Source organism: Cynocephalus volans, chromosome 4 (assembly GCF_027409185.1).
Source record: "Cynocephalus volans isolate mCynVol1 chromosome 4, mCynVol1.pri, whole genome shotgun sequence".
Taxonomy (NCBI): Eukaryota; Metazoa; Chordata; class Mammalia; order Dermoptera; family Cynocephalidae; genus Cynocephalus; species Cynocephalus volans.
In genome coordinates, this window is record NC_084463.1 from 130,343,133 (window position 1) to 130,368,427 (window position 25,295).

Genomic DNA, 25,295 nt, shown 5'->3' on the forward strand with positions numbered 1-25,295 from the left:
CCACCGAGGTCTTCACCAGCAATGTTCCCTGGACTTTGGACTTCCCAGCCTCAGAAACTGTGAGCAATAAATTTCATTTTCTTTATAAATCACCCAGTTTTAGGTATTTCGTTATAAGCAACAGAAACAGACTAATATAGATAGTCAAAAAAAAGTCTCCCCTTCTTATGTGTTCCATTGGTACATTGTTACTCGGTTATCCTATTGACCATATTCCATCTTTACTGTAATTACTTATGCCTATGACTACCTCTCAATTAGAAGTGAAGTCCTCAAAGGCTGGGATCATGTTTCAGTTATTTTTCTGTGTTTGGGAGCACCAACTTTACATACTTTATATAATAGATTCTCAATACACACGTTGATTGAATTGCACTGGACTTTGCTGAAATAGAGTAGAAGGGTTAAGAAGGAAGTTGCCTTCTGTTCTTTTGGCCTCTCTATGTGGGTTGCAGTACTGTTCTCCATTTTGTTATTCCTTACCGGTTCAGTGATGATGTTAGATAGTCCTTGACTCATGTGAACTAATAACAGAATAGAGCCATAACATGTGAAGTGATTTGACCTGTGGCAATCTTTGAACTGATATTTTGTCTACACCTGTCTTCAGAGGCTATCCAACTGTTACATTTCATTTTTAATAATTCAGCCAAGAGTATGGAACATTTTTTGCTTGAGGTTTTCAGTAGCTGGTCTGAAGCCATATTTTTGAGAGCTTTAAATAGTGTTGCAGAAGAAATACTAGCATCTGGAAGAATAAATGTATTAGATAAATGAAAGTATCTGAAAAATAAAATACAGCATAAGTATATAATTTTCAGCTTATTAAGTTAAAGAATACTTTTTCTTAAGTAAGAGGAATTAATAATCATGAAAATTGTAAGGCTAAGAAAAGGGTTTTAAGAAAGCCTCAGTTACCCATTTTAATGCATCTGTTAGTCTGGACATGACTGCTCCATAAAGATAGTGACTCTTGCATACTATCTTGTAATTTAAAAAATTATTTTAAAATATGTCAGAAATTATGCTAAAGTCTTAATATTGAGCTTAAATGTTAAAATGAACTTTAAATGGTGAAGTATTCAACTGGAGCAGTTTATTGCATGATAAAAAAGGCCAAAAAAGCTAGGTACCCCAACCATATTTTGTTTGAGCCTTGATCTTCTCAGATATATTAAGCAGATTTTAGAATCTAATCTTATAGTGACCTTTTTGCTTGTAGAACTCCCTTAAACTCTGGAGATTATCTAGATGTCCCAGACTGTTCCATGAATGCCATCTTATGCACACGTACTCGAGGAATGTGCCCCCAAAACATCTGAAATAAATTATATTTTAGAAGATACATGTTGGTTTGTTTTGTGTAAAAATGTATGAAGATATTAGAAATGTAAAAGTTTAACCACTCTTGTTCCACCATGTGATTAACTCTGAACCCTTGAGTGCTAAGTGAGGTAAATCTTATGAATTATCATTAAAAAAGTTTTGGGGGTTTGTTTTTTCTAAGTTAAGTAAACTAAGATGAAGGTCACTGAAAATATGAGGAAGTTTCTTGGGCTTTTTTTCCCCTCCCTCTTTTGACAAGATTGTGAAAAGTTGATAGTAATAATGTAATATTAATGAGGCTCACTCTAATATTTTTAGGCTCAGAGAAAGAATACAAATGGAGGACTACATACTAGATGCTTACATATTTAAAATTTATAAATCAAGCTAACAAATACTAAATAGGTTGATATCCTATCCTGAAAATATGCTTTCATGACAAATATACCTTTATATTGACCTAGAAGATTTTGGATTCTGGAAGTCTCTCAAAATTCAAATTTTAAAATCCTAACCCCCCACGTGATGGTATTAGGAGGTGGAACTTTGGGAGCTGCTTGGGTCATGAGGCTGGAGCCCTTGTGAATGAGATTAGTACCCTTTTAAAAGAGACAGCAGAGAGCTCCCTCACCCCTTCCATCACGTGAGAACACAGCAAAAAGCAGGAAGCAGGCCCTCACCGGATAGTAAATCTGCTGGCACCTTGCTCTAGGACTTCCTAGGCCTTCAGAACCATGAAGAAAAAATGTTTGTTGTTTAAACCACCCAGTCGATGGCGTTTTTGTTGTAGCAGCCCAAAAAGACTAACACTGAGTCCTTGGGGTCTTCTGTGTTAGAATGCAGCAGTACAGAGAAAGTTAACTCTCGTCCTACCTCCCTTCCCTTTCCACCTCCAACCAGAGACCTCACTGTAGTCTAAGATTTCTCTTAACTTGAGGCTGTTTGGGCAGGGAATTTGTGGGCCTACAAGGGGGGACATAGAAGCCATATGTGCAGATCCTATTAGCTAAGGACTTCATGGTATGTGGACCAAGAGAGCTCTGTAAATGAGGCAAGGTGTGCTGTGGTTTGAGTGTTTGTCGCATCCAAAACTCATGTTGAAATTTAATTGCCATTTTAAAAATATCAAGACATAGGATTTTCAAGAGGTGATTAGGACATGAGAGAGCCACCCTCATGGGTGGGATCGGTGCCATTATAAAAGGATGAGTTTGGCCCCCTCTTGCTCTCTCTTGGCTTTTCTGCCTTACTGCTGTGTGAGGATCCAGTGTTCTACTCCCCTCTGGATGATGCAGCATTCAAGGAGGCATCTTGGAAGCAGGTAAACTGCGCCTCTAATCTTCCAGCACCTTGATCTTGGTTCAAGGAGGCATCTTGGAAGCAGGTAAACTGGGCCTCTAATCTTCCAGCACCTTGATCTTGGACTTCCCAGCTTCAGAACTGTGAGCCAATAGATTTCTGTTCCTTATAAATTTCCCAGTTTCAGGCATTCTTTTATAGCAGCACAAAACAGACTAAGACAAGGTATAAATTAATTATACTATATATATTTATATTAGTATATAGTCCATTCTCGTTATTTGCCATAGCTGTGTTCCGTAAAGTTGTCACAAACACTGAATTATCAAATACTAAACCATTCCTCCTAGGGGAAATACAGGGTTAGGTTTCTGCAAGCCTCTGGTTACATTTTCATCAAGTGATAAAGAAAACCTTGTTTTGTGCATGTTTTTGTTTAAAGAGACCTTATTTTATATATTGTTGATTCACTAACATTGAACTCAGGGCTGACAGCATCGTACATAACTCATGCCTGAATGAAGCTGAATTAAGCACATGCGTTTTCCCCATAAGGCACATCACAGGTTTCTTGCCCTTAGGAATACTAGATAACACTTAACACATTATGTTTGGGGGGCCATTTGAAACAGCAAAATTTCCAACAAATAGCACAAAAATGCAAAAACTGTGGCACTAAATAGACTGTGAAAAGGACACTTATTTGCAGTATGAGAGCTGAAACATGAAGGCAGAGCATTGCCTTGTTCAACCTCAGCTGGGAATGTATGTGTTGAGCGACTCAAATTTTCTTTTACTCCACACATGTCCTCAAATGACTGCTTAAAGCATTGCTAGTGTTGACTTTGGAATTACAGTTAAATTTTAGGAAGTAAGTGAATTTACAGATGTGGAATTTGCAAGTAATGAGAATCTACTCTGTATTAGAGTGCTTGCTATGGCCTTCTTTCCCACCACACACTTTTTTAAAAACGTAAATTTTGTTCAAAATATGTGCACTCACACTGTGTCATTTGACTTTTACAAACACTGAGATGTATGGGGACATTTTTTATTCATTATCTAAATATTGACTCTTGTTTTGTGTCAGACACTGTGCTATGTGCTGTGGTTAGAGTGGTAAAAATGATGGACAAAGGTCCTTGCTCTCATGAGTAGCTTATAGTTTAGCAAGTGTTCTTTCCATTTTTCAGATGAGGAAATTTTGTACAGTTGAGTAACTTTTCTAGGGTCACATGACTAGTAATAAAAGAGCCGGAATCAGACCTCAGTTTTTTATATTTTCTGATCAGTGCTGCTCCAATTATCTCTTCCCTCTATCTTTAATTTTTCCTTCCCATTAGCTTTTCCCACTCATCCAGTAAAATGCCTAATTCTTCCTAGACCTTGGTTCTTCTAGCTGTCATTCCTCTCTTCTTCCTTGCCAGACTTTACTTGACTACCATCCACTGGCTTCTCAACCCACTCTTTCATCACTGCCATTCTTCTAAATAGTACATATTGAAGGGGCCTGTGTCCCCTACTTGCCAAATTTAGTGGATTTGCCGTGACATTTGATACCGTCGTAGAGGCCATCTGCCTTGAAACTCCTTCTCTGAGTTGCTGTGGATTCTGTCTTTCCTGATTATTTTCATGCCTGTCTGACCACTGCTCTATTATTTATTTATTTATTTTTCTAGCTTATTTTCCTCTATCTGATGCAGATGTTGCCTTTCTTCATAGTTTTATCTTTGACCCTCTTCACTTCTGAGACTCAGGTGCTTTTGGAGATCTGTTAACCCCTCAATTGTATGCAAAATTATGTATGTATCTTCCTTCCCAGATTTTTATCATATTTTTAAAGGAGTTCATAATTCAAAAAAGTTGAGAAGAACTGTTCTTTTTATATTCCTATAGCTTTATCTGCTGCACAGCTGACTTACAAATGTGTGTCCGCAGCTCTCCACATTTTCCCTGACTCCTGCTTTTGATTCTTAGCATCCTTAGCATAGTCCCCCAGGAGTGCTACAGTGGTTTTCTTATTACCAGTCTCCCTACCTATCCTCCTAACCATTTCATTCTACCATCAGGTTAGATTTTTTTGCCTTTGAAACAAAAATATGGTTATATACCTATTATGCAAATTTTAAGAATTTTAAGTATTTTTAGAGTTTTAAGTAGGAGCAAATCCACATTTCTTAGCATACTAAAAGGCTTTTTTATGATCTGAACTCTGTCTCGCTTTTCAACTTCATCTCCCATTACTTTACCCTTCTCAACCATTCTTTCATTCATTCTCAGTCTGGCTTACGGTTCTGCTACTCATAACTCTCACATTCATCTTCATACTTTCCTGCCTTCTATTTGCCATTTCTCTCTGCCTAGAATGCCCCTTTCATCTCCGTCATAAGTTCCTCCACAGACTTACTCCTGTTCATTCGTCAAAATCCAGTCATATGTCACATTTATTACAAAACCTTTCCTGATCTACTCTAAGCAAACAACTTTTTCATGCTGTCATCTTATTTTAGCACCTTATCCTTCTCATTGCATTATAATTAATTGTTTACATGCCTACTCTTTCCCACTAGATTATGAGTCCCTCAGGGGCAGGGACCCTGTTTTAGTCATTGTATGCTCATTGGCTGACACAGTGTTTGGCTTGTAGTAAGGTGGTAAATAAGTATTTTTTGATGGATAAACACAGTCTTACACATGAATTATATTTTCTCAGTATAAATAATAAAACCTTTAAAAAGCTAAAGCAATTTAAAAATTATGTTTCATTTGTTAACTTGCATGAAACGATAAATGAGTTGTTGACTGCTTCTTTAGGCAATATCTTACTAAGCATTAGGTGGCAGTAGTGTGTTGTGCTTGACTTTACCTTTGTAATTGTTTTTTGCAGCTTTCATAGTCTTAATGTGGTGTCAAAGTGTAAAGGACACAATTGTAGTACTTTTATACCTAACATTTTGTAACATGATCTTGTTTTAAGCAAATAGGCATCTCATAAAAAATAAAACAACAAAACACAGCCATGTCAGTCAATGTGTATCTCTCTCTTGCCTATCTACACTATATTCACATTCATTAGAGAATTAGTACTGCACCATCTTAACAGCACTTCCTCACCAACTGTTTAACGGCTGCTTCATAATAACAGTGATTTGCAATAATGAGAACCAAAAATTATCTCAGAGGATATGTGTTTTCTTGGTATCCTACAAAGCTTACTTAGGCCTTTATCTCAAAAATAGTATACCAAGTTCATTGAATTTAACTACAGTTATTAAATGTCTTGTTTTTCTTTTTTTACTCATCAGTTTCTGTCAGTATTAAGGTGGTCACCTATCTTTTTTATTGAGTTTTATTTATTTTAGGTGAATTTCTCTCATCATTAAGTAATTCTGATTCTTAATTAGAATTAAGGATTGTCACCGCTTCTCCAGCCTTATGCATTTAATCCCACTGTTAATTTTGAACACTAACATGAGACTGTCAATACTTTTAGTACACATTTCATTTCCATTGTGGTTCTCTGTAGCGTATAAAGTTAAATCAATTGAAGTATTATTTATTTAGGGAAAATTTGTACATTTTAGGTCCATAGGAGCATATCTGCAAATAAAAGAAATAGATGACTTTTATAGGAAACAGTTTTAGTGTTGATTCAAATATGAGATGGGTTAAATTAATCTGTGACATTTTCTTTCTCAGATCTTCTTTACTTTCTTTTCTATCTCAAGGAAAAAGCACTTGAGGGAATTCAAAGCCAATGTGCTAGTATCGTTAATATGGCAGAATGATCAATTAATAAAACAAGAGCATGAAAGTGTTGACAGAACACACTACCTAATTAGTACCTGATGGCCTTGGTGGTCACAGAGCAGAGCTCCAAGTTTCTGTAGGAGAGCAGATCTGTAAAATCTGTATATGTATATCACCACTCTTATTAAGTAGGGATGACTTTAGTTTGGCATCAGTTTCTTAAATCCCCTGTATAAAAACTGTGTCTTCCCTGAACCCAGAGAGTAGGTGAAGTCAGCCACTGCCCTACTGCTAATTATTATTTGGGGACATTGGAGACAGAGTGTTTAAACTGGAATTCTCTCTGTAGCTCATGTTGAGTATGTCGTTGAAAATTTATTTGATATGATTTGGGGGCGGCTATCTGGCTTTACGCTTAAATTAGACTTTATGTACCCCACTGTACAAGACTTAAAATGGTTTTTATATCTTATGTACAATCATAAATATAGAGGGGTTGTGCTACAATTGCATATAGTCAAAAGAGGGAGAAAAGGCACAAGCAAAGGGAATTAGTGCAAGATTATATTTCAGAGTTAGTAAATCTCACAGTTCAAGGTATATTACGGAGATCAGTCTTGGTTTTGAAAAGGTTTTGCTAAGGAGTGCTATGAATGGGATTGCTCAACCTCATGTCATTCTCCCTCTTACATTTCTTCGTTTCTGTGAATCCAGTTCATATCTACCTCTTAATTCTTTATTTGAAAAACATCAATGCTACTATAAATATTGCATGGCTTTGTCTTCCTTTAGTGTTCTTCAGTCTCTTTCCTCCCTTTTTTTCCTTACTGTTCCTTTTCGTCTTCTTATTCCTTCATCCCCTCTTCTGTTCCTCTGTCCTCCTTCTCCCCCTTTCTTCTTTCTCTGCTGCCTCCCTGTCTTTCTCCTCCTCTGCCTGCTTCTCCCATCCTCCTGCTACCACAGCCCACCGCCGCATTTCCTCTTCTTCCTTTTTCTCCTCCTCTTTTGCCCCTTCTTCTTGGAGCTATCAGTAACCTCAGAATGAGTCTCTTAAATTTGGTCTCAAAGGCAGTCAGTGTTATAGTGACATTTAGCAGAAGTTTTAGAAAGACCAAGAGGTCTCTTAAAAAATATTAGTGCTGTTAAAATGGCTCTTTTGGAAAATAGGGGCAATCATTAAAGATTCTAGTAAATCAAAGGGGGAATATACACTTTATATTGTTCTGCCAGTGTGGCTGGCCACTTCATCACAGTGAAGCCTCACTCTAAGGCTCTCTGAGGACCATGGAAGTATGTTTTATGTAGGATAGTATGATAAACAAATTCAAAGAATCGTAAAGCCACATTGTGAGCTCTAAGAAAGCATATTCATTTTGTCTGTATCAACTTTAAAGTTCTTGGTTATTTACCAATATTCTCAAAGGAACTGAGAAAGATAAATTTTTATAGATACTTAAAAATCACAAATATTCTTTCCAATTAATTAACATGCGTGTGTGTGTAGGGGTGTGTGTGTGTGTGTGTGTGTGTGTGTGTGAGAGAGAGAGAGAGAGAGAGAGAGGGAGAGAGAGGGAGAGAGAGGGAGAGAGAGGAGAGAGACTCTTGTCCAGAATAAGCAAATCCACAGAGACAGAAGTAGTTAGTGGTTGCCAGGGGAGTTGGAAGGAGAATAAAAGGACTACTAATGGGTACAGGGTTTCTTTTGTGGATTATGAAAATGTTCTGAAATTAGATAGTGGTGATGGTTGCATAACTCTGTGAATATCCTGAAAGACACTGAATTGGACACCTTAAAACGCCTCAATGGTATTTGAATTATGCTTCAATAAAGCTGGCATTAAAAAAAAAAGGTCAGGGTTATACCTGTAAGATTCAGTGTTTGAGAGCAATTAGATATATAAGTTTGTTTCTGAAAACCCAATGGTTTTTATAAAGGAAAGTGGTTATGTAAACTTTTATTTTTAATCATTTCATGTAAGTGCATGAATTATGGTGATATGTGTCCTACTCTGTATAGGATTAGTCACGACTGAGTTACACAAATTCTTGTTATCTGACTCTAAAAGCAGTGCTTTACTTATTTGAATAACATTACTCTGTATTTCGTCTTTTAGTTTCTTCAAATATGAAACACAAAGTTTTGTTTAAAAGGTCTACTAATTATAAGCCATTAATAAACAGGTATTTCAGCATAAAAAGATGTAGAAAGATGCATACTTTTGGGGAGGTGTGGATAGAAATAAACGGGGGAAAATCTACTTAGGAAGAAAGGACTGCTCTTTGTTTTTGTTTTCTGTGTTTTTTTAATATGTTGACTTGAAATTTTCTAGTTTTCTAAAGTGGTGAAAGGTTAGGTTTTGATGTGAATAATTGTGCTATCTGTTCTAATCGATGATCCAAGGACAGTCTTTTTTGCCTCCTACTATTATAAATTTGGGAGGATAATAATCATTGCCAATTACAGTAAGCAAGACCAAGGAGAAGTGTGGTAGGAAAACCTATCTATACCTGAGGAATATTAGACAGAGTGATTCTATATCCTTTTCTTGCTTACCCATTTACGTCCTTCCTAGATAGACTCTCTGTAAAGGCTATTATGGAAGTTTGTTGCATTGCAAAATGGCAGAGGGAAACTGTGTTCTCCCACAGTCCTAGTTGTTTACCAGTTGGCTACGAGAGATCCCATTTCCTGCATCCTTTCCTTCTAGAAACCTCAGGGACCTGATGGTGGGGAGTACTCATGTCCATGGCTTCTCTCTTTCCAGCCACACTTGATTCTTTCTTTCTGATGGGTGGTAGCAGTAGTGATGCCACAGCAGAGTGGGCCTGAGAGACAGAAATTCATGCTTCCTACGTCTTTCAGATATGGAAGGAAAGTGGGGCCTCAGAAATGAGCCCCAACTCCTTCAGCAGCTTATTCAGGACTCTGGACCAGTGCACTTCAGCACTGCAGGACCTCTTGGGATCTGGGAGATTGGAGGAGTTTCAAGGGGAGATCAGAATAGAAAAGGGTAAAAAGGGCATGAGAAGCTGCTATGCAAAAGAAGTAGATGAGAGGGGAGAAGTTAGGGAGTATTGGTAAGGGCCAAATATGGCTATCATACTGTTTGAGAATAAGAGCAAAGAGATGGAATTATTTGGGATTAACTTTTAGGAGCTGAACTGTTGTTTTCCTCTTTCTCCTGTTTTGGGAGGAAGAAATTCAGGATGTGATAAAACATTTTGGGGGAGAAGGTCCTTGGTTTTTATAAAATTATTAAAGATTAAGAATCTACTGATTTTTATGAAATATTTTAGTAGAGCCTATATTTAATACTTTGGTAAATCAAAAGCAGTTCTCCATTAGAAAAAAATGTTGGGGAGTGCTGTTCTATTTCTCAGATATCATGGTCAGATTTACTAATGTCTTATTACTCATGTAATTCTTTAAACTTGATCTTTTCAATTTTATTTCACAACAGATGTTCAAAGAAATGAATTTTTATTATCTTTGGAGGTGATGCGTGCCTCAACATATAGTGATGACTAGACACATAAAAGCATGAGAACTCTAAATAAATGTGACTCGTTTATTCACTGTTTACATATGTGCTGTTTTTTGAAATTCCTCGGTGGTATTCTGCATTGTAATGTTTGGAACATGTATCTACTGTGATATCATGGAAACTCTACAGTGGTCCTGTTGGAGCTTGGCAAGACAGTACTTGAAGGGGACTGTGTCCCTAGAATCACTGGCAAAAAACAAATGAAAACCAACTCTCTTTTTGCTGAAATACTGATAAAATCTGCCTTTGTTATGACACTTATTCCCTTTTTGATAGGATTGGCTTGTGAAACATTAATAGCACTTTCAGGAAGACTAGAAGAATAGAGGAAGGGACATTAGGGATTTTTTTTTCCTAATGGATTTGGCCGTGCCCATATTTAAGCCTCACAGCTACTGTGTCAGTTCATTTTGTGCTGCTATAAAAGAATACCACAGACTAATTTATAATGAACAGAAATTTATTAGCCCACAGTTCTGGAGATGGGAAGTTTAAGATTGAGAGAGAGAGAGAGAGAAAACAGGTTCACACTCTGGTGATAATAGCATTAATCCATTCATAAGGGCAGAGCCCACATGGCCCAATCACCTCTCAAAGGTCTCACCTCCTAATATTGTCACAATGGCAGTCAAATTTCAGCATGAGTTTTGGAGAGGACAAGCTTTCAACTCACAACAGCTACAAATCTATTTTTTCAAGTATACTCTTTTGAATGTATTCCTCTTAGTGTTTGTTTACTCCATCTCAGTCCTCAGTTTGAAAAGTATTTGTAGGATGATAATTGGGCTGAAGCACATTCCCATATTATATCTGTCCATAGTGCCAGGTGAATAGAATGACATAGGAAATATGTGTTCACTAGGAAAAAGTATGAGAGAAAAGACACAAAAGTGCAAAACCTCAGATTAAACATAAATTTGTTCCTCCTCCCATCCAGTACTGACTAAAATCAGTAAGTTTCACATTTTTTACTTTTGGGGAAAACATTGCATGTATAATTTAAGTACACAAGTATTTATGTAGGATACTGTGTAAAGACATATTGTGCTAATCTCTGCACAGATATAGATATAGCTAAGATAATAGTGTTTGTATTATGTGTTTACTAATACTTGCAATATATAAAGCTGAAATGGCAGGTTGGGTTTCTTTTATTGTAGGACTTTACTAGTAAGGATAAAGAGTATAACTAATTCCTTACGCAGTAGGTTGCCACTTAACATTTATGAGCTGGGGAATGACATGGTCAGAATTACAAATTAAGGCAAGGCAAATTTGGAAGTAGGTGAGATGAATTGGAGAACTGTTAGAAAATGATTGCTGGAGACCAAACAGGAGCTAATGTAGGAGAGCAAGTAGGTCTGAACTAGGTTAGGCATTGGGAATATAAAGGGCATTATATAGGTAGCATCTACAGGATTTAGCAGTTCATGGGATGAGGGAAAGGGGAGGTTACCCTAATATTTGTAGCCTGGATTAGTAGGAACTTTTCTTCCCTTCTCATTCATTTAATTATTAGGAACTTTTCCCCCACCTCTCATTCAGTATTTATCAAGCATGGTGGTGCTTTTTAACAGAACAAGAAACTCAAGAGGAGGAGGAACTAATTTTAGAGTGTGGATAATAAGTTGGATTTTGAACATGTTGAACTTGTAGTATTGATAAGATAGCTTTTAGAAGGTACTTTGAAATTTGGTTCTGGAATTCAAGAAAGTTTGAAGCTAGAGATAAAGAGGTAGCATCCTATTAATGTTATTAAACTCATTTATTAAAACATAGAGGAAAACCAAAGCAGTGTGTCTTCAAGAGCCACATTGATCAAATAATATCAGCCTATATGGGAATTTTTGTTTAATGAAATTTGTCCAGAGTCCTTTTCATAGTTGATTGCTACCTCTTATTTTTAGTCAATATTTTATAAATCTAAACAGCATAATCACAGTGTGTAGTAAGGGATTAATGTATGTGGGAAGTTTACTGTAAAACTCTCTTTTATATTTACTTTAAAGAAATAACATTTTATTTCAGCTTTATGTGTTGCTTAGCCAGTAGAAAAGGTCATTTGAAGCTAATGAATATACAGATTTTCACTAAAACCTTTTAGAAGTTGCTAGAATTTTCACACTATATTGTTTTATGCTATTTTTACAATTTATACATACTTCATTTTTTTAATCCTCTAGTTGAAAAACATTTGTCTCCGTGTTAAACCTATCAATGGATACCATTACAGTATTCAGTAGCTGAAGCCTTATACAAATTATGTCTCCTTCTTCAAAAAAAAGATCAACAGTTTAAAATACCACTGGCATACTGTTTAGATCCATCAGTTTTTCATTGGTGAAGTTAGTATTAGTATAAACAATGGAATAAAAAGGTTGGCATTTATGATTAGTAAACAAAAGTTATCAAATATCAACAATTTCTGACTTGGAACACTTAATGTAATTTTCATTGTGGTGTTATAGATTAAAAGAATTTTCACTCATTCAGCATTTCTTTTTCTTTTCTTTCTTTTTTTTTTTTTGTACACGTACTTGGAGGGACGCATCTGTAATGGGAAAATTTTTATGAAGCACTAATTTTCTGAGTTGTACATAAATTCCATGTGTTAAGCAGTAGAAGATAACAGTGTGCTTCTCATACTCATGCATGCATTACAATTGCCTGGAGAGTTTGGTGAAACACAGATTCTGGAGTCCCTCTCTTAAGGTCTAGGATAGGGCCCAACATTTGGTATTCTGAACAACTTCTCATATGATGCTGATGCTACAAACCTGAGGACCACATTTTGAGTACCACTGGGGTGACACATTGTTACAGTCATTCCAGAATTAGTAATTTAGAAAGCACTTAGACTTAATATGTTGAGAGAATCTAAGATGGAAATAAAATGTATCACATTGGATAATCCATTGCCTTAAAATATCAGCTAAGGAGAATTAAGATTTCATAATTAAAGCATTAGTTATCAATTAGGTGATTAGTCAGCTAGGAAACAGATAACACATACCAATCCTGGTAAAATATTATGTCATTTTCTGTATATCTTTTGTAGTATCATAAATGATCCTCTGTTTTTGTATCTAGACCGTTTCATAATCTTTTGTTTGTGTTTATTTTTCTGATTCTCAATAAATGTCATGTGAATGTCATGGGAATCTAAAAAAGAACATAAGTTTATATAATTGAAAAACTTCTCCAAAATGTGAAGAAATTACTTAGATGATAGAATTATGTGTTGAGTCATTTGAGAATAGTAAAATAGCAGTTTGCTAAAACTTCAGATATAGACACATTTGTACTGTTATAATAAAAGAATCACAAAGAAATACTATCACTCTCTCAGTATTTTTAATACATGTTGTGATACGTATTCATGATATTTTAATTTTGGATGTATTTTGGCTCTCTATTCAGCAACACTTACCTTTTAAAAATGTTTTTAAGTTACTGGAGTTGGCAGGTATATTCTGAAGTAATAAAACTATATTTCCATAAACTAGTCTATAATTCAGACTTCTCACTAATTTATATTAGTTTTTTCATTTTCTGTTTTTATTGTACTTTTGTTCTATTAATATTGGAAGACATTTCTCATTTTTCCTTTATGTCTTAGATTTGCTAAATTACTTTTTCAAAATTCATATATGTCTGAAGATGTTTATTGAGATATGGTCACCATACAATGAAAAATGCATAGATCTTAAGTGTTCTGTTTGGTGAAATTTGAAATCATGTAACAACCATGCCAAACAAGATATAGAACATTATCATTCCTTCAAAAAGTCCCTTCATTCCCTTTTCCTTAATTCCTACCGCCTATTCCCACCAGGAAACCAACATTGATTTCTGTCACCACAGATTAGATTTGCCTGAATTTGGATTTCATATCAATCTAATCATATAGTATATACTCTTTTGGTTTTGCTTCTTTTGCTCAACATAATGTTTTAGATATCCATTTATGTTATTGAGTGTATCATTTTTTTTCATTGTTGAGTAGTATTCCTTCGTATGAATTTAATAAAAAAATTTTTAAATCTATTTTCCTGTTGATGAACATGTTTGGTTCCAGCTTTTGGCTGTTGTGAATAACACTAACACATTATTTTATGAGTCTTTTTATGGGTGTTTTATTTCTCTTAGGTAAATCTCTAGGATTGGGATTTCTTGATGTATGTGTAACTTTATAAGAAACTGCCAAATAGTTTCCTGCCAGCAGTATGAGAGTTCATTATTCCGTATCCTTGCTAACATTTGGTGTTGTCAGTCTTTTTTATTTAGTCATTCTAGTAGGTGTGTTTTAGTATCTCATTTTGACTTTAACTTATGTTTTCCTAGTGACTAATGAAAATAATTGAGCACAAGTTTGTGTTCACATTGTCTGTTCATCAGTTTTCTTTGGGAAAGTGTCCATTCAAGTTTTTTCCCCCAGATTTTTAATTACTTTGCCTTTTAATTATTATTATATTTATTATGTTATCTACTTATAGGATTTTGGGGGGGGGGTATACTCTGGATACAAGTTCTTTGTTAAATATACATAAGCAGCCAGATTTTTTCCCAGTCTGTGGCTTATCTGTTCATTTTCTTAGGGGTGTCTTTGAGCAGAAAGCTTTAAAGTTTAATGGAGTTCAATTTATCAGTTTTGTGTCATATAATTTGTGCATTTTGTTTTTTGTCAAAGCAATCTGTGCCTATCCTAAGGAGCAAATATGTTCTTGTGTGTTTCCTTTTAGAATCTTCATGGTTCTGTGTTTAATGGTTATGTCTATGATTCATCTTGAATTAATTTTTTTGTATGGAATGAGATAGGGATGGAGGGGTTTTTTTCCCACATGGATATTCAGTATTTTCAAACGCAGTTTTTATATAAATACTTTTCTTTCTTCATTGAATTGCTATGGTACCATTGTTGAAAGTCAGTTGACCATGGTAAGGTCTATTTCTAGACTCTTTATTCTGTTTCACTGATGTACTTGTAAATATTCATGCCAATGCTACAATCCTAATTGGTATAGCTTTATAGTAAGTCTTAAAATATAAATATTATAATCATCTTGTTTACTTCTTTAAAGGAGCCTGTTGGAATTTTGATAGGGATTGCATTAATGGATTAGTTTAGGAAAAATGGACATGAATCTCTCCATTCATGAACATGTTCTTTGCATTTGACTTCTCTTAGTGGTGTTCTGTAGTTTTCAGGGTCGAATTCTTACACATCCTCTATTTGTTTATTCCAAAGTATTTCTTTCTTTTTTATGATATTATTAATGGTAATTTCTTAAAATTTCATTCTCTAATTGTTTGTTGCAAGATTTGCTGATTTCCTAATTTTGAGTTCATTGTTTCCAAGAGACTAAATTCTTCTAACTCCACTGAAATGCATTTCAATTTAGTACTGAAAGAAAATGGAAGTCAGTTAAAATAAATGCACTTTGCAATATTAATTTTAGAATATACCTATTCTGTTAATTAGGGGTATCAGTAATTTTTCTACTTGATTGGTGAATGTCATCCGCAGAACTCCCAGTTGTTTGTAAAATTCAGCTGTAATTTTTCTGAGAATATGAGGAAGTCCGTGTCAATTTTTATAGCTGTTCCGGGTTCTACAATTAGATAGTAAACCCCAGCAATATAGAATGCTTTAGATTACATCTGTCTTTCATTTGATAAGTGAATGAATGAAATGAGAATAGCTTTGTGCTCTTGAGTGGGAAAGTTTGGCTAGTGGGAATTAAAGGAAGGATGGGCAAGGAATAAAATAAGCCTTGACAACAAGAGGAAAATTACTGGTCTTTTAGGGTGATAACGAATGATTGATCCTGTCTCCCACATGAAGTCTCAGATTGTGAAGTAGTAGAAAAAAAATTAACATTCACTATGGGATCAGAAAGTCTTAAAAACTCTATTGGGGCTTATTTTCTCATTGGCAATAGAGAGTCATTTCAGATTTTAAAGTTAAGAATGTGCATGATATTGATACCATTTTACTAGTAGAACTTGTAATTGAAACTTCTTAAAAAGTTATAGTGTCTGTTGTATTCCAGTTTTAAACTGTAGACCTAACTGCACTGTGTTTTAATTTCTCATGGCTGCCGAAACAAACTACCATAAACTCAGTGGCTTACAACAACAGAAATTTACTCTTTCACAGTTCTGGAGACCAGAAGTCCAAAATCAGTATAAATGGGCTGAATTGGCAGGGCTGCACTCCCTCTGGGGTCTCTGGGGAGAATCCATTTCTTGTCTTTGCTAGCTTCTAGTGGCTGCAAGCTCTCTTTGGCTTGTGGCTGTATCACTCAGTCTTCAAGACCAGCACTTCAAATCTGTCTCTGCACCATTTTTACATCACCTTCTCCTATTTGTGAGTCAAATCTTCCTTTGCCTTTTTCTTATAAGAACACTGTGATTGCATTTAAGGCCTACCTGGATAATCAAAGATAATCTCCCCGTTTCAAGATCTTTAATCATATCTGTGAATTTCCAGATAACGTAACATTTACATGTACCATATATTAGGACTTGATCATCTTTAGGGTTCATTATCCGCCTATCACAGACTGTATTATTACTTTTTAGGCCTTCACTTTGTTCTGGAAGTTACTGTCGAAACATTGGGCTGAGGCTTTTAGCACCCCAAATGACATACTTACTTCCTTGTTATGATTGCCATTTTTTAATGGAATTTATCCTTAAAATGGATGTCATCGAATGACATTGAATTCTAGTAGCACTACAGAATAGACTTGAAAGCCTCAGGTGGTGAGTTATTCATTTTAAATAGTAATCAGGAAAATACTTGGGGAAAAATATTAGGGAAAGAGATTGAATTATACTTTGACTGTCATACAACTGATATGTGACTCATAAAATTTAGCTTTATCACTAAAGTGATAGCTTTTAGGTTGGGGCAGCCAGGAACTAATTCCTGGTTTTGTAGGGCTTTCTTGGTCAGGGTGATTTATGATCAGGCCTAACCCGTTCTATTCATTGTACCAAGTAGATTGTACTAAGGCCACTTTTTATAGTGGCCTATTAGAAATTACCTATCATTTAATCTGTACTCTTACTCTGTAGCTAGAAGTTTAGAATAATTTCTCCAGCTCCTTACTTAATGCTTGTGACATATTGAGATTGAGAGTTTTAACATGTAAATGTACCTTAAATATATACTGCTGGCATGTTTGAATACGTTGCATGTAATAACACTGAGTCTCATACCAAGCTTGTTATACAAATCTTCTTCACATTGTTTTAGAGGAATGAGTCAGCTACAGAACTGTAATGTAGCCAACTCTGTTTTAGCCTTGGGATATTTCTTGAATATCCCAACTTTAGAGATTGCCATATTCTCAGTTTGGGAATAACTTTTATGAGCATCATTTGATAAATCATGGCCAAAGAAGATGAAATAATAAAGCCTTAGCTTCCTTTTCTTTTCTTTAGTCATTATATTAATTAGTTTTAATATCTAAATGTTGATGGATTTGGGATAAGAAGTGATAGTTTGCCAAAGAGAGAGTGGAAGCCTGAATCTCACTGTTTGCCCTATAATCTTTCTCCCAGTGTATAAGATATTTTCTAGTTCTGTGTAACCTAATATCAGAATTGCTCTTGCTCTGTTAGTGAAGATCATCAGGAATATGGAGAAGTTCACCGTGAAAACGAATGCACTGTGAAAGGCCGTAGTACATGACGTAATTAAAAATTTATATACTTTCTGAATTCTGGATTAAGAATTGAACTAATTTGGCTTCAAGTTACTTGCCACAACTTGAGTGACATTGGCCTTAGCAACTTGGATAATAAATGACATGGTAGTTAAAATTGTTTGTGCCCTTTTAATGTCTATAAAGCAGTCAGTGAGAGAATGTAGATGATTGTACCATTGATTAATGAGTATGTGAACCAACCATATTGATGTACCATGAAATGTGAATAAAGAAATTACTGCATATTGAAAGCATTCTTTAAAATTTCTTAGTGTTAGAAAACGCAAGTAAGAAAGATTCTTTAATGAATTGTTATATTCAAATGTTTTATTGAGTTCTTTAAAGTTGTGTCTTACAGATCTGTCCTAAAATAACCAGTTTTCAATAAAAATTTGTGTTTGGAGATTTATAACTTTAAATTCTTCAAGACTAAGGAAAAAATGAAAGAGATTTTATTTTTATAATTAGGTACATTTTTATTTTAAATTATGATTGTATAATCTAATTTCATAAGAAAAATCTAGTAGTCATATTGTAATGGTATCTATAGCCAAGCACATTATATAAGGAAAGCTTTATACTCTGCATAGTTTGTGCTCTTCCTTTTACATGTACTGCTTGTCTGCACGTACCTATTTCTGTTTGTGTTAGTCATCCTCTCTAGGTAAATTGTCCATGAGACCAGTGATTCCGTGAACAAATTATCCAGAAAATGCTGTCTTTGCACGTTGTGACAGATCATGTCACTGGTGGATTTATAGCTACTCCATTGGTCTAATTAACCTGGCAGTTGTCTCCTGTGCCCAACACTGTTGTCTCATTGCCTTGGCGTCTTAGTTTTCATTATCTCATTGCCTTCTCTCTTAACTAGAGCTCAGATTTACTTTTTTTTTTTTTAACCTACCCCCCCTCTACTCTCTCTATTCACTACCCCTCTTATTTTTGATTGGCAGTATCATCCAGATAAACAAAGTACAGATGTGCCAGCAGGAAGACTGGAGGAATGTATACAGAAGTTCATTGAAATTGATCAGGCATGGAAAATTCTAGGGAATGAAGAGACAAAAAAAGAGTATGACTTGCAGCGGCATGGTAGGTACTTGTGGTGAGGAGCCACAGCACATCAGTAACTCTTAGAATCACAGTCTACAGCCATTCCTGGGGTGCATTTTCCAGCATTTGCACCAAGTTATTATTGCCGCCTACTCCTCCCCTCCATCATTATTTTTAATTATGCCCTATTCTTAGTAGTGATTATTGTGTATCTATTGAGAAGTTAACAAAACTACTAGAATGTGGCCTCTTGTGAAGCCATAAAAGCTACTTTTTATAACTACTGAAAAATGTTTAATTACACATTTCTAATTAATATGTTTATATGTTTAAAAACTTCTTTTTATTAAATTTAATTTATATAAATTAAAATTTTAACTGTAGTACTTCTCAAGACCGTATACTATATAAATGACAGTCTAAAGGAAGTTACCATATAGGATAACATCATAAAGCACTCTGCTGTCTTTTAGCTTGTTTAAGGCTAGGTTTCATGATTATCTCTAGGATAAACTATTCTTTATGAAATTGTTACGAATGATATATTAGGAATGCGTATTACCTATGCTGTCTTAAAAGTCATTTCTTTTATGCCTTTTAGAAAACAGCTTCTTAAAACAGTGACAAGCTGTTGTGAGAAAGAAAGGGAAAAATGTAGGTCAGGTTTGTCACACATGGATTGCAGTTACACGAAGTGATAGGCTGTCTTTCAGCACTGGCCTTGGGACAGGAATCCCTCAGCCTTCTATCTGAACCTTCAATATGCACCCTACATGGTAATGGGGGGAGTCAATAATCAGTTACAGCCTGTGGGGAAAACACTCAATTGCTCTCTCCAATAGCACATCAGGCTCAGCATTGACTCAGATGTGTTGATAAAAGCTCACTGTCTCTGTAGTTGATTATTGAATCCCTCCCCATGCCGTCCAGCCTCACAAAATGATTTTAAGGCATTTACTACTAAGGTTATAAAACTTTGATTTGAGAAGGGGGCTTTATTTCTAAAACACAGCATCATAGGAAAAAGCCAGTGATGTTTGTAGAACATCCATATTTATTTTCAGAGGGCGTTGTACTGATAAAGTATTTCTTATACGCAGCGTGATACCATTGTATGAAAAGGCTTAATGAGCTATTTATGTACTGCAGTATTTGTTTTTTAATAGTGACTTCACTATAATACTAATCAGCTTTAAGGCCTTTCTATTTTTTAAAAAACTGATGAGCTTACTTTTTTAAAAACATTAAGATGAGTGGACCTTCACAAGGAATTTCCATCAACAGCTTGAATATTGGATTCTACTTCTATTTGGTACATATTATCAGCACCGTTCTAATGTATTTCTTTTGTAAGTGTGTTTGTATTTCTGGGAAAAGAATGTAAAGGTGGCTTCATTTGATAAACTCTGTCCCTGGATACATCTTTTTGACCTTGGTTCACGTGATAGTAATTTCTATGAAAGTATTGTAACTAATGCACTTGAATGTGTTGTGTGGGTAATCTATGTTCCTAAAGCCACCAAGCTGCACTGGAGATGATGATTCTTTCATGGTGTTTTTGCACATCTTTACTAGTCTTTACTAGGTGGGGTGCCAATTTGCTTAAGATGAGAATAATTCACACAAAACCGTAGCCTAAAGAGTGTAGGTTATGTACTTTCAATGTCACTCTGCGTTTTGCCACTCCACAGCCTGTGTACTATTCAGAACATATCAGTGAAATTGAGTAGAAGCCTGCTGAATTCTCAGAGTATTCTCTCTTGGTAGAGTACAAGGTAGGACAGACCAGAAATGAAATAGGAAACAGTTAAAAGTGAATGTAGAATTGTACAAAAGAAGGTTAAAAAGATGTAAGAAGAACAAATAATCAATATATTCAAGTCTTTCTCATTATCTTTTGAGAGGTCCTTGGAACTGTGGATTTCTTTTGAGCTTTGAGTCCTTGGTTTTAAGCTTCTAATGGAAACAATTGGCCTGGTGTATCACAGGGGACCCTTATAGGTCACTGATGAGTTCATAATGAAGTTTAGGCGAATCAAATACAGGGAGTTTGGGCCTGATTCATGATTCAGATAAATAGCTTGGGATTTATATAATATCAGTTTGCTTTGCAAGTTTTTCAGGTGGGTGATTACTGAATTGAACTATTCTAGAAGGACAATAGAAATACAACTTTTCACAACACTTTAGTACCTCATATCTACTTAGATTTGTACTTAGTAGATACTACTTACTAAATATTTTCTTCCTTAGCAGAAGTTTCCAGTAGTAAGAGTGCTTCCACTTCAGTTTTAAATGGAGATTGGCCTGCTGTTTGGATAAGAAAGAGAAGTGTCTCTAATCCATATATAACTTGCTGTTTTTAAACCTTTCATACCAGAGTTATTTTTTTAAAATCTCATAATAAACCTACTTTCATATTGTTATTTCTTTTGAATACCAATATTAATTTTTTATCCTTGATCCATCTTCAATAAATTGTTTCTCAAAAAAAGGAAATGAACTTGAACTTCTAACAGTGAGGATTTAAATTTGATAGAAGGAAACCTTTTGAGAGTGATAATTTGTTAAAGACCGGGATAGGTTACCAAGAGAGAGAGAATTTGTTATAACCAGGTCAAAGCACTCTTTTTTTCTGGGTCACCCCCTGGGGACATGGAAATAGCTTTGTTATACAGAACTCTTTTTACATGTGGTGATAGTTCATTGTAAAACTTTCTTTTTATAGAGTGCGCTTTAACTATGCTTGTTTCCTGCCGCCATTAATTTGCAGTATAAAATAAACTTGAGCTCTGTAATACTTGAGAAGGAGGTAGGAGATGCTATAATGGCTGATGTTGAATGCTTTCTCTTACTTCACAGCTCAAAGTTGGTGCTCTGTTGTATGGAAAGCCTCATCAATATTGTCCACAGCCACATATTTATCCAAAAGATAATTTAAAGGGTAATCCATATTTCTTTGTTTCTCAAAAGAAATTATCAAATGGGTTCTTTCTAATAAGGAACAAGTAATAGTCTAGAGCAGATAACCTAAAGTAAAGTACATATATTTTTTCTCCTTCATTTCCACTTCTGTATTCTTCTGTATTCTTAGTTGGTGTTTTAGGGCAATGTTGGCCAGTCTGAAGAAAAGCAAATCTAAGAAAAGGATGAGTAATATTTGGTTCCCAGAGATTACACATTTTGAAAGCAATGTTAATAGTGAATTAATCAGTTAGTTCCAGTTGGCATATTTACCTTATTGTTTCTAAGGATGCTTCCAAAGGCTGCTTCCAGTGTTCCCCTGAAAGGCATGTAGTTATTCAAGACTAGGCTTAGCATTACAACCAGATGAGCACTTTGGAAAACCCTTTCGGGATTTATAACATGTTCACATGAATAATATGTTGCATAATTTTGGGTGCCTTTATAAATCTTTTGGGGAGTTTTCTCATATAGTAAGCACATTAAAAAACACATCAGAAGCATATTGTGGGAAAGTAATAGAGATCATAATTCAATAGCTTTATAGTGTGACAGTCACAGATCTCTGATGTCTCAGTGGCTCTATGGAGTTACACAGTGTATGAGTTAATTTCTTCTCTTTGACCTAAAGAGTAACAAACCTTCAAATGACGTTAATCAAATTAAATAATGTTTTAAAAAATAAGTGGATTGTGTTTTGAATTCTTGCTGATATATAATTCTATATAAGATATATCTTTGTTCTCTATTAGTGAATTATTGTGGTAATGTCGAACCTTTACTAAAAACAGTCTATACAGTTGGCCAAGTACTTGGATATTCAAAATAGCCTGGCCCAGAAGGGGGTTGGGCCAGACACTGAAAAGTCAGATTGCCTTTGCTCAAAGCTAATCAGCTGTTCTCCTTAGCTATATACAATAGGTCATTTCTGGTGTTGTATTATAGAATTCACTTCATCTCTTTATTAAGGTAAATATTTGAGAATGGAAGATAAGCAAATAAATCTTGGACCAAATGAATGTGTCTTAAAACACCATCAACATTTATGTGTCAGGTAACTAAATCAACATTTAACTTCTTAAACTCAAAATAAGAATCCTTCCTTAAAAACATGTTAATGTGAAAGACCAATTAACTCTGTAATAAGGGAAATAATATATTTTTAAATGTAGATAATGTGAATCGGGGTTAAATGTTAGGAATAATGACTTAAGGCCAGTAGATATTTGTGTAAATTATGTCCTAAAGCTGACCCTTACAAAATACTTGAATTAGTCAGACTGGGTTTCCATTTATGGTCATATTAGTATTTCCATTTGATTTTGGGAATTTCAAAATTGGTTGTAAAAATTTGCTTCAGGTAAAACTTGAAGATAAGCATCAGGGGTTATGTTTTTTTGGTGACTGTCTCTGGGAAAAGTAAGTATGTGAAATGATCCAGAAAATCCATCTAGACAGTTGGGGGCTGGCATTATCTTGAGAGGGAGAAGAAAGTACAGATAAAACTTTCTGTGACAGTTTCCCTGCCTCATCTTAAGTCAGAAGAAGGAGACTACTCACATTATTTGTTACTTTCACTTGAATGCAAATAACTGTTTTTGCAATGAAAATATTTTGAGATTATTTCTCATTGATTTTGAATAAAAATTTGGCTAGTTTCAAATAATGCTATAGAAACCTGTGGGCAATATTATAGTTGTAATTCTGGTGTACCTGACAATTGTGAGGTCTGATTTAATAATAGAGAAGCGTACGATTTTAGGAAGTTTTGTTTCCAACTTTAACTTCTCTCCCAATTTTCTACATGGTTAACTTGACCCAGTTGAAATCAGTGGGTCCAAAACCAAGATCTGGTCACCTTTCTCATTGCTTACTTTTTCCCTCAGACTTGAAACCTTGGTTTCATATTACACTCTGGTTATGTCTACTTTGCTCTATTTACAACCAGTGAATCAGAAATGTCAGTTGACATTTTTTTATTTTTAATGATTTTTTTCCCGTATGTGATATTTTTATTCTTACAGCTACTGCATAGTCCATCCTCAGATTAACACATACCGTATTTCTATAGCTACTAATTGGCTTTCCATTCTCTACTGCCACCTTCTCTAATAGTCCTTAATATTTTGATTGATCTAGCTTTCTTTATTCTCACTCCTGTATTTAAGAACATTTATAACTCCCCTCCCTCCCAAAACAACGCTTACCCATTCACCTGGAATTTAAATGGGACAGAAGCTTTTAAGCTTGTCTCTATTACTTCTTCCAACTTTACCTATTGCAAACCTAAGGCGAATACTCTCTTCTGGTCCATCTAGGGGCTGCCAGACACATCTGCTTATACTGTTTGACATTACTCAGAACACCCTCCGGTTCTGATTCTACACAACTTATTCTTTGTTTGAGGTCCAACTCAAGTCCTCCCATCTCCCCCACCCCCACCCTGCACTGCCCTCCAAAGCTTTCTCTGATATTCTAATCCATCATCATTTCTACCCTCTGAATTTAATTTACAAAATTAATTATTCTGAAAATGTTTTCTCTGTTACCTATCTTTTGTTTCCATGTTTGATACTTTGGAAGGACTAAAAAATTATACAGTGACTATGGTTTTGAGAATAATGGGTCAGTTTTAGTGGAACTGACAATAGCAAAGTATAGCAAATTCGTAACACTGTTACAAATCCAGGCAAGGTCAAGAGTTGCTGCCTTCCTGCACTGTGGTACTTGATGCTTTTTTCCCACACTAGTGATGGATTGTTTTTTAGTCATTTTCTTATGGTCTGGTATAGACAGTTCAACACAAACATTGCTGGATAATAACAGTTAAAATAGCTGTCATTTATTGAGCACTAGAACTGTAGTAATTGTCTTTTAAACATTGTTTTAATAACCTCATGGTTATTAAAAGATATTAATATCTATTTCCCAGAGAAAGAGTCTAAGGCTCAGAGAGATTAAGTCATTTGACTAAGGTCACATAGCTAGTAATTGATGGGGGGAATTCAAAGCCATTTTCTCTGACTCTTAATCACTGTGCTAGGCTTCCAAGTTCTGTGTATAATCTACTATTTTTAGTTTCAAATAGTCAGAGATGAGGCATTTTTGAGCGTCAGAACAATAAGCCAGGCCACTTTATTAATGCTGCTGCTTTACCTGTTTTGTGAAATAGAAGGAATTCAGTTTTCAGGTTTTATTTGGTACCCTTCATGAGCATTGATTGGGCTTATGTACAGTTTATAAAAAGTTCCACAGTTCTTCAAGTTTATAGTTCAGCTCCAAGTTTTTAGTATTTGTTTGAAGTGAAAAGCCTTATAATTATGACTCTTTAATTTCATTTGAAAAGGATGATAGGGCTTTCTGATTTGATGAACGGGTTTCAAATTAAATGTTGCCTGATTCTCAATTACTCATTAAGGTAGAGACTTCTCTAAGAGCAGAGCCACGTTAAAGACAAGGATACTGATTACCTTTAAGTTGTTCCTATATGAAAAATTTGATAATGTATAGGGAAATGATTTTTAGTTCAGCAAACCTTTTTTTTTTTTTTTTGCTGACCCGTACAGGGATCGAACCCCCCCCACCCTTAGTGTTGACGGCACCAGACTTGAACCAACTTAAGCCAACCGGCCAGCAATTT

At 35.1% G+C, this 25,295-nt stretch overlaps 1 protein-coding gene across 1 annotated transcript in view; it reads left to right on the forward strand.

Annotated features, from left to right (window-relative positions):
- DNAJC24 (DnaJ heat shock protein family (Hsp40) member C24) overlaps positions 1 to 25,295 on the forward strand; it is a 56,740-nt gene that overhangs the window by 21,688 nt on the left and 9,757 nt on the right. The window contains exon 3 of the mRNA XM_063094604.1: positions 18,592 to 18,730. Within this exon, the coding sequence (XP_062950674.1) occupies positions 18,592 to 18,730 (139 nt within the window). The remainder of the gene's footprint in view (positions 1 to 18,591; positions 18,731 to 25,295) is intronic.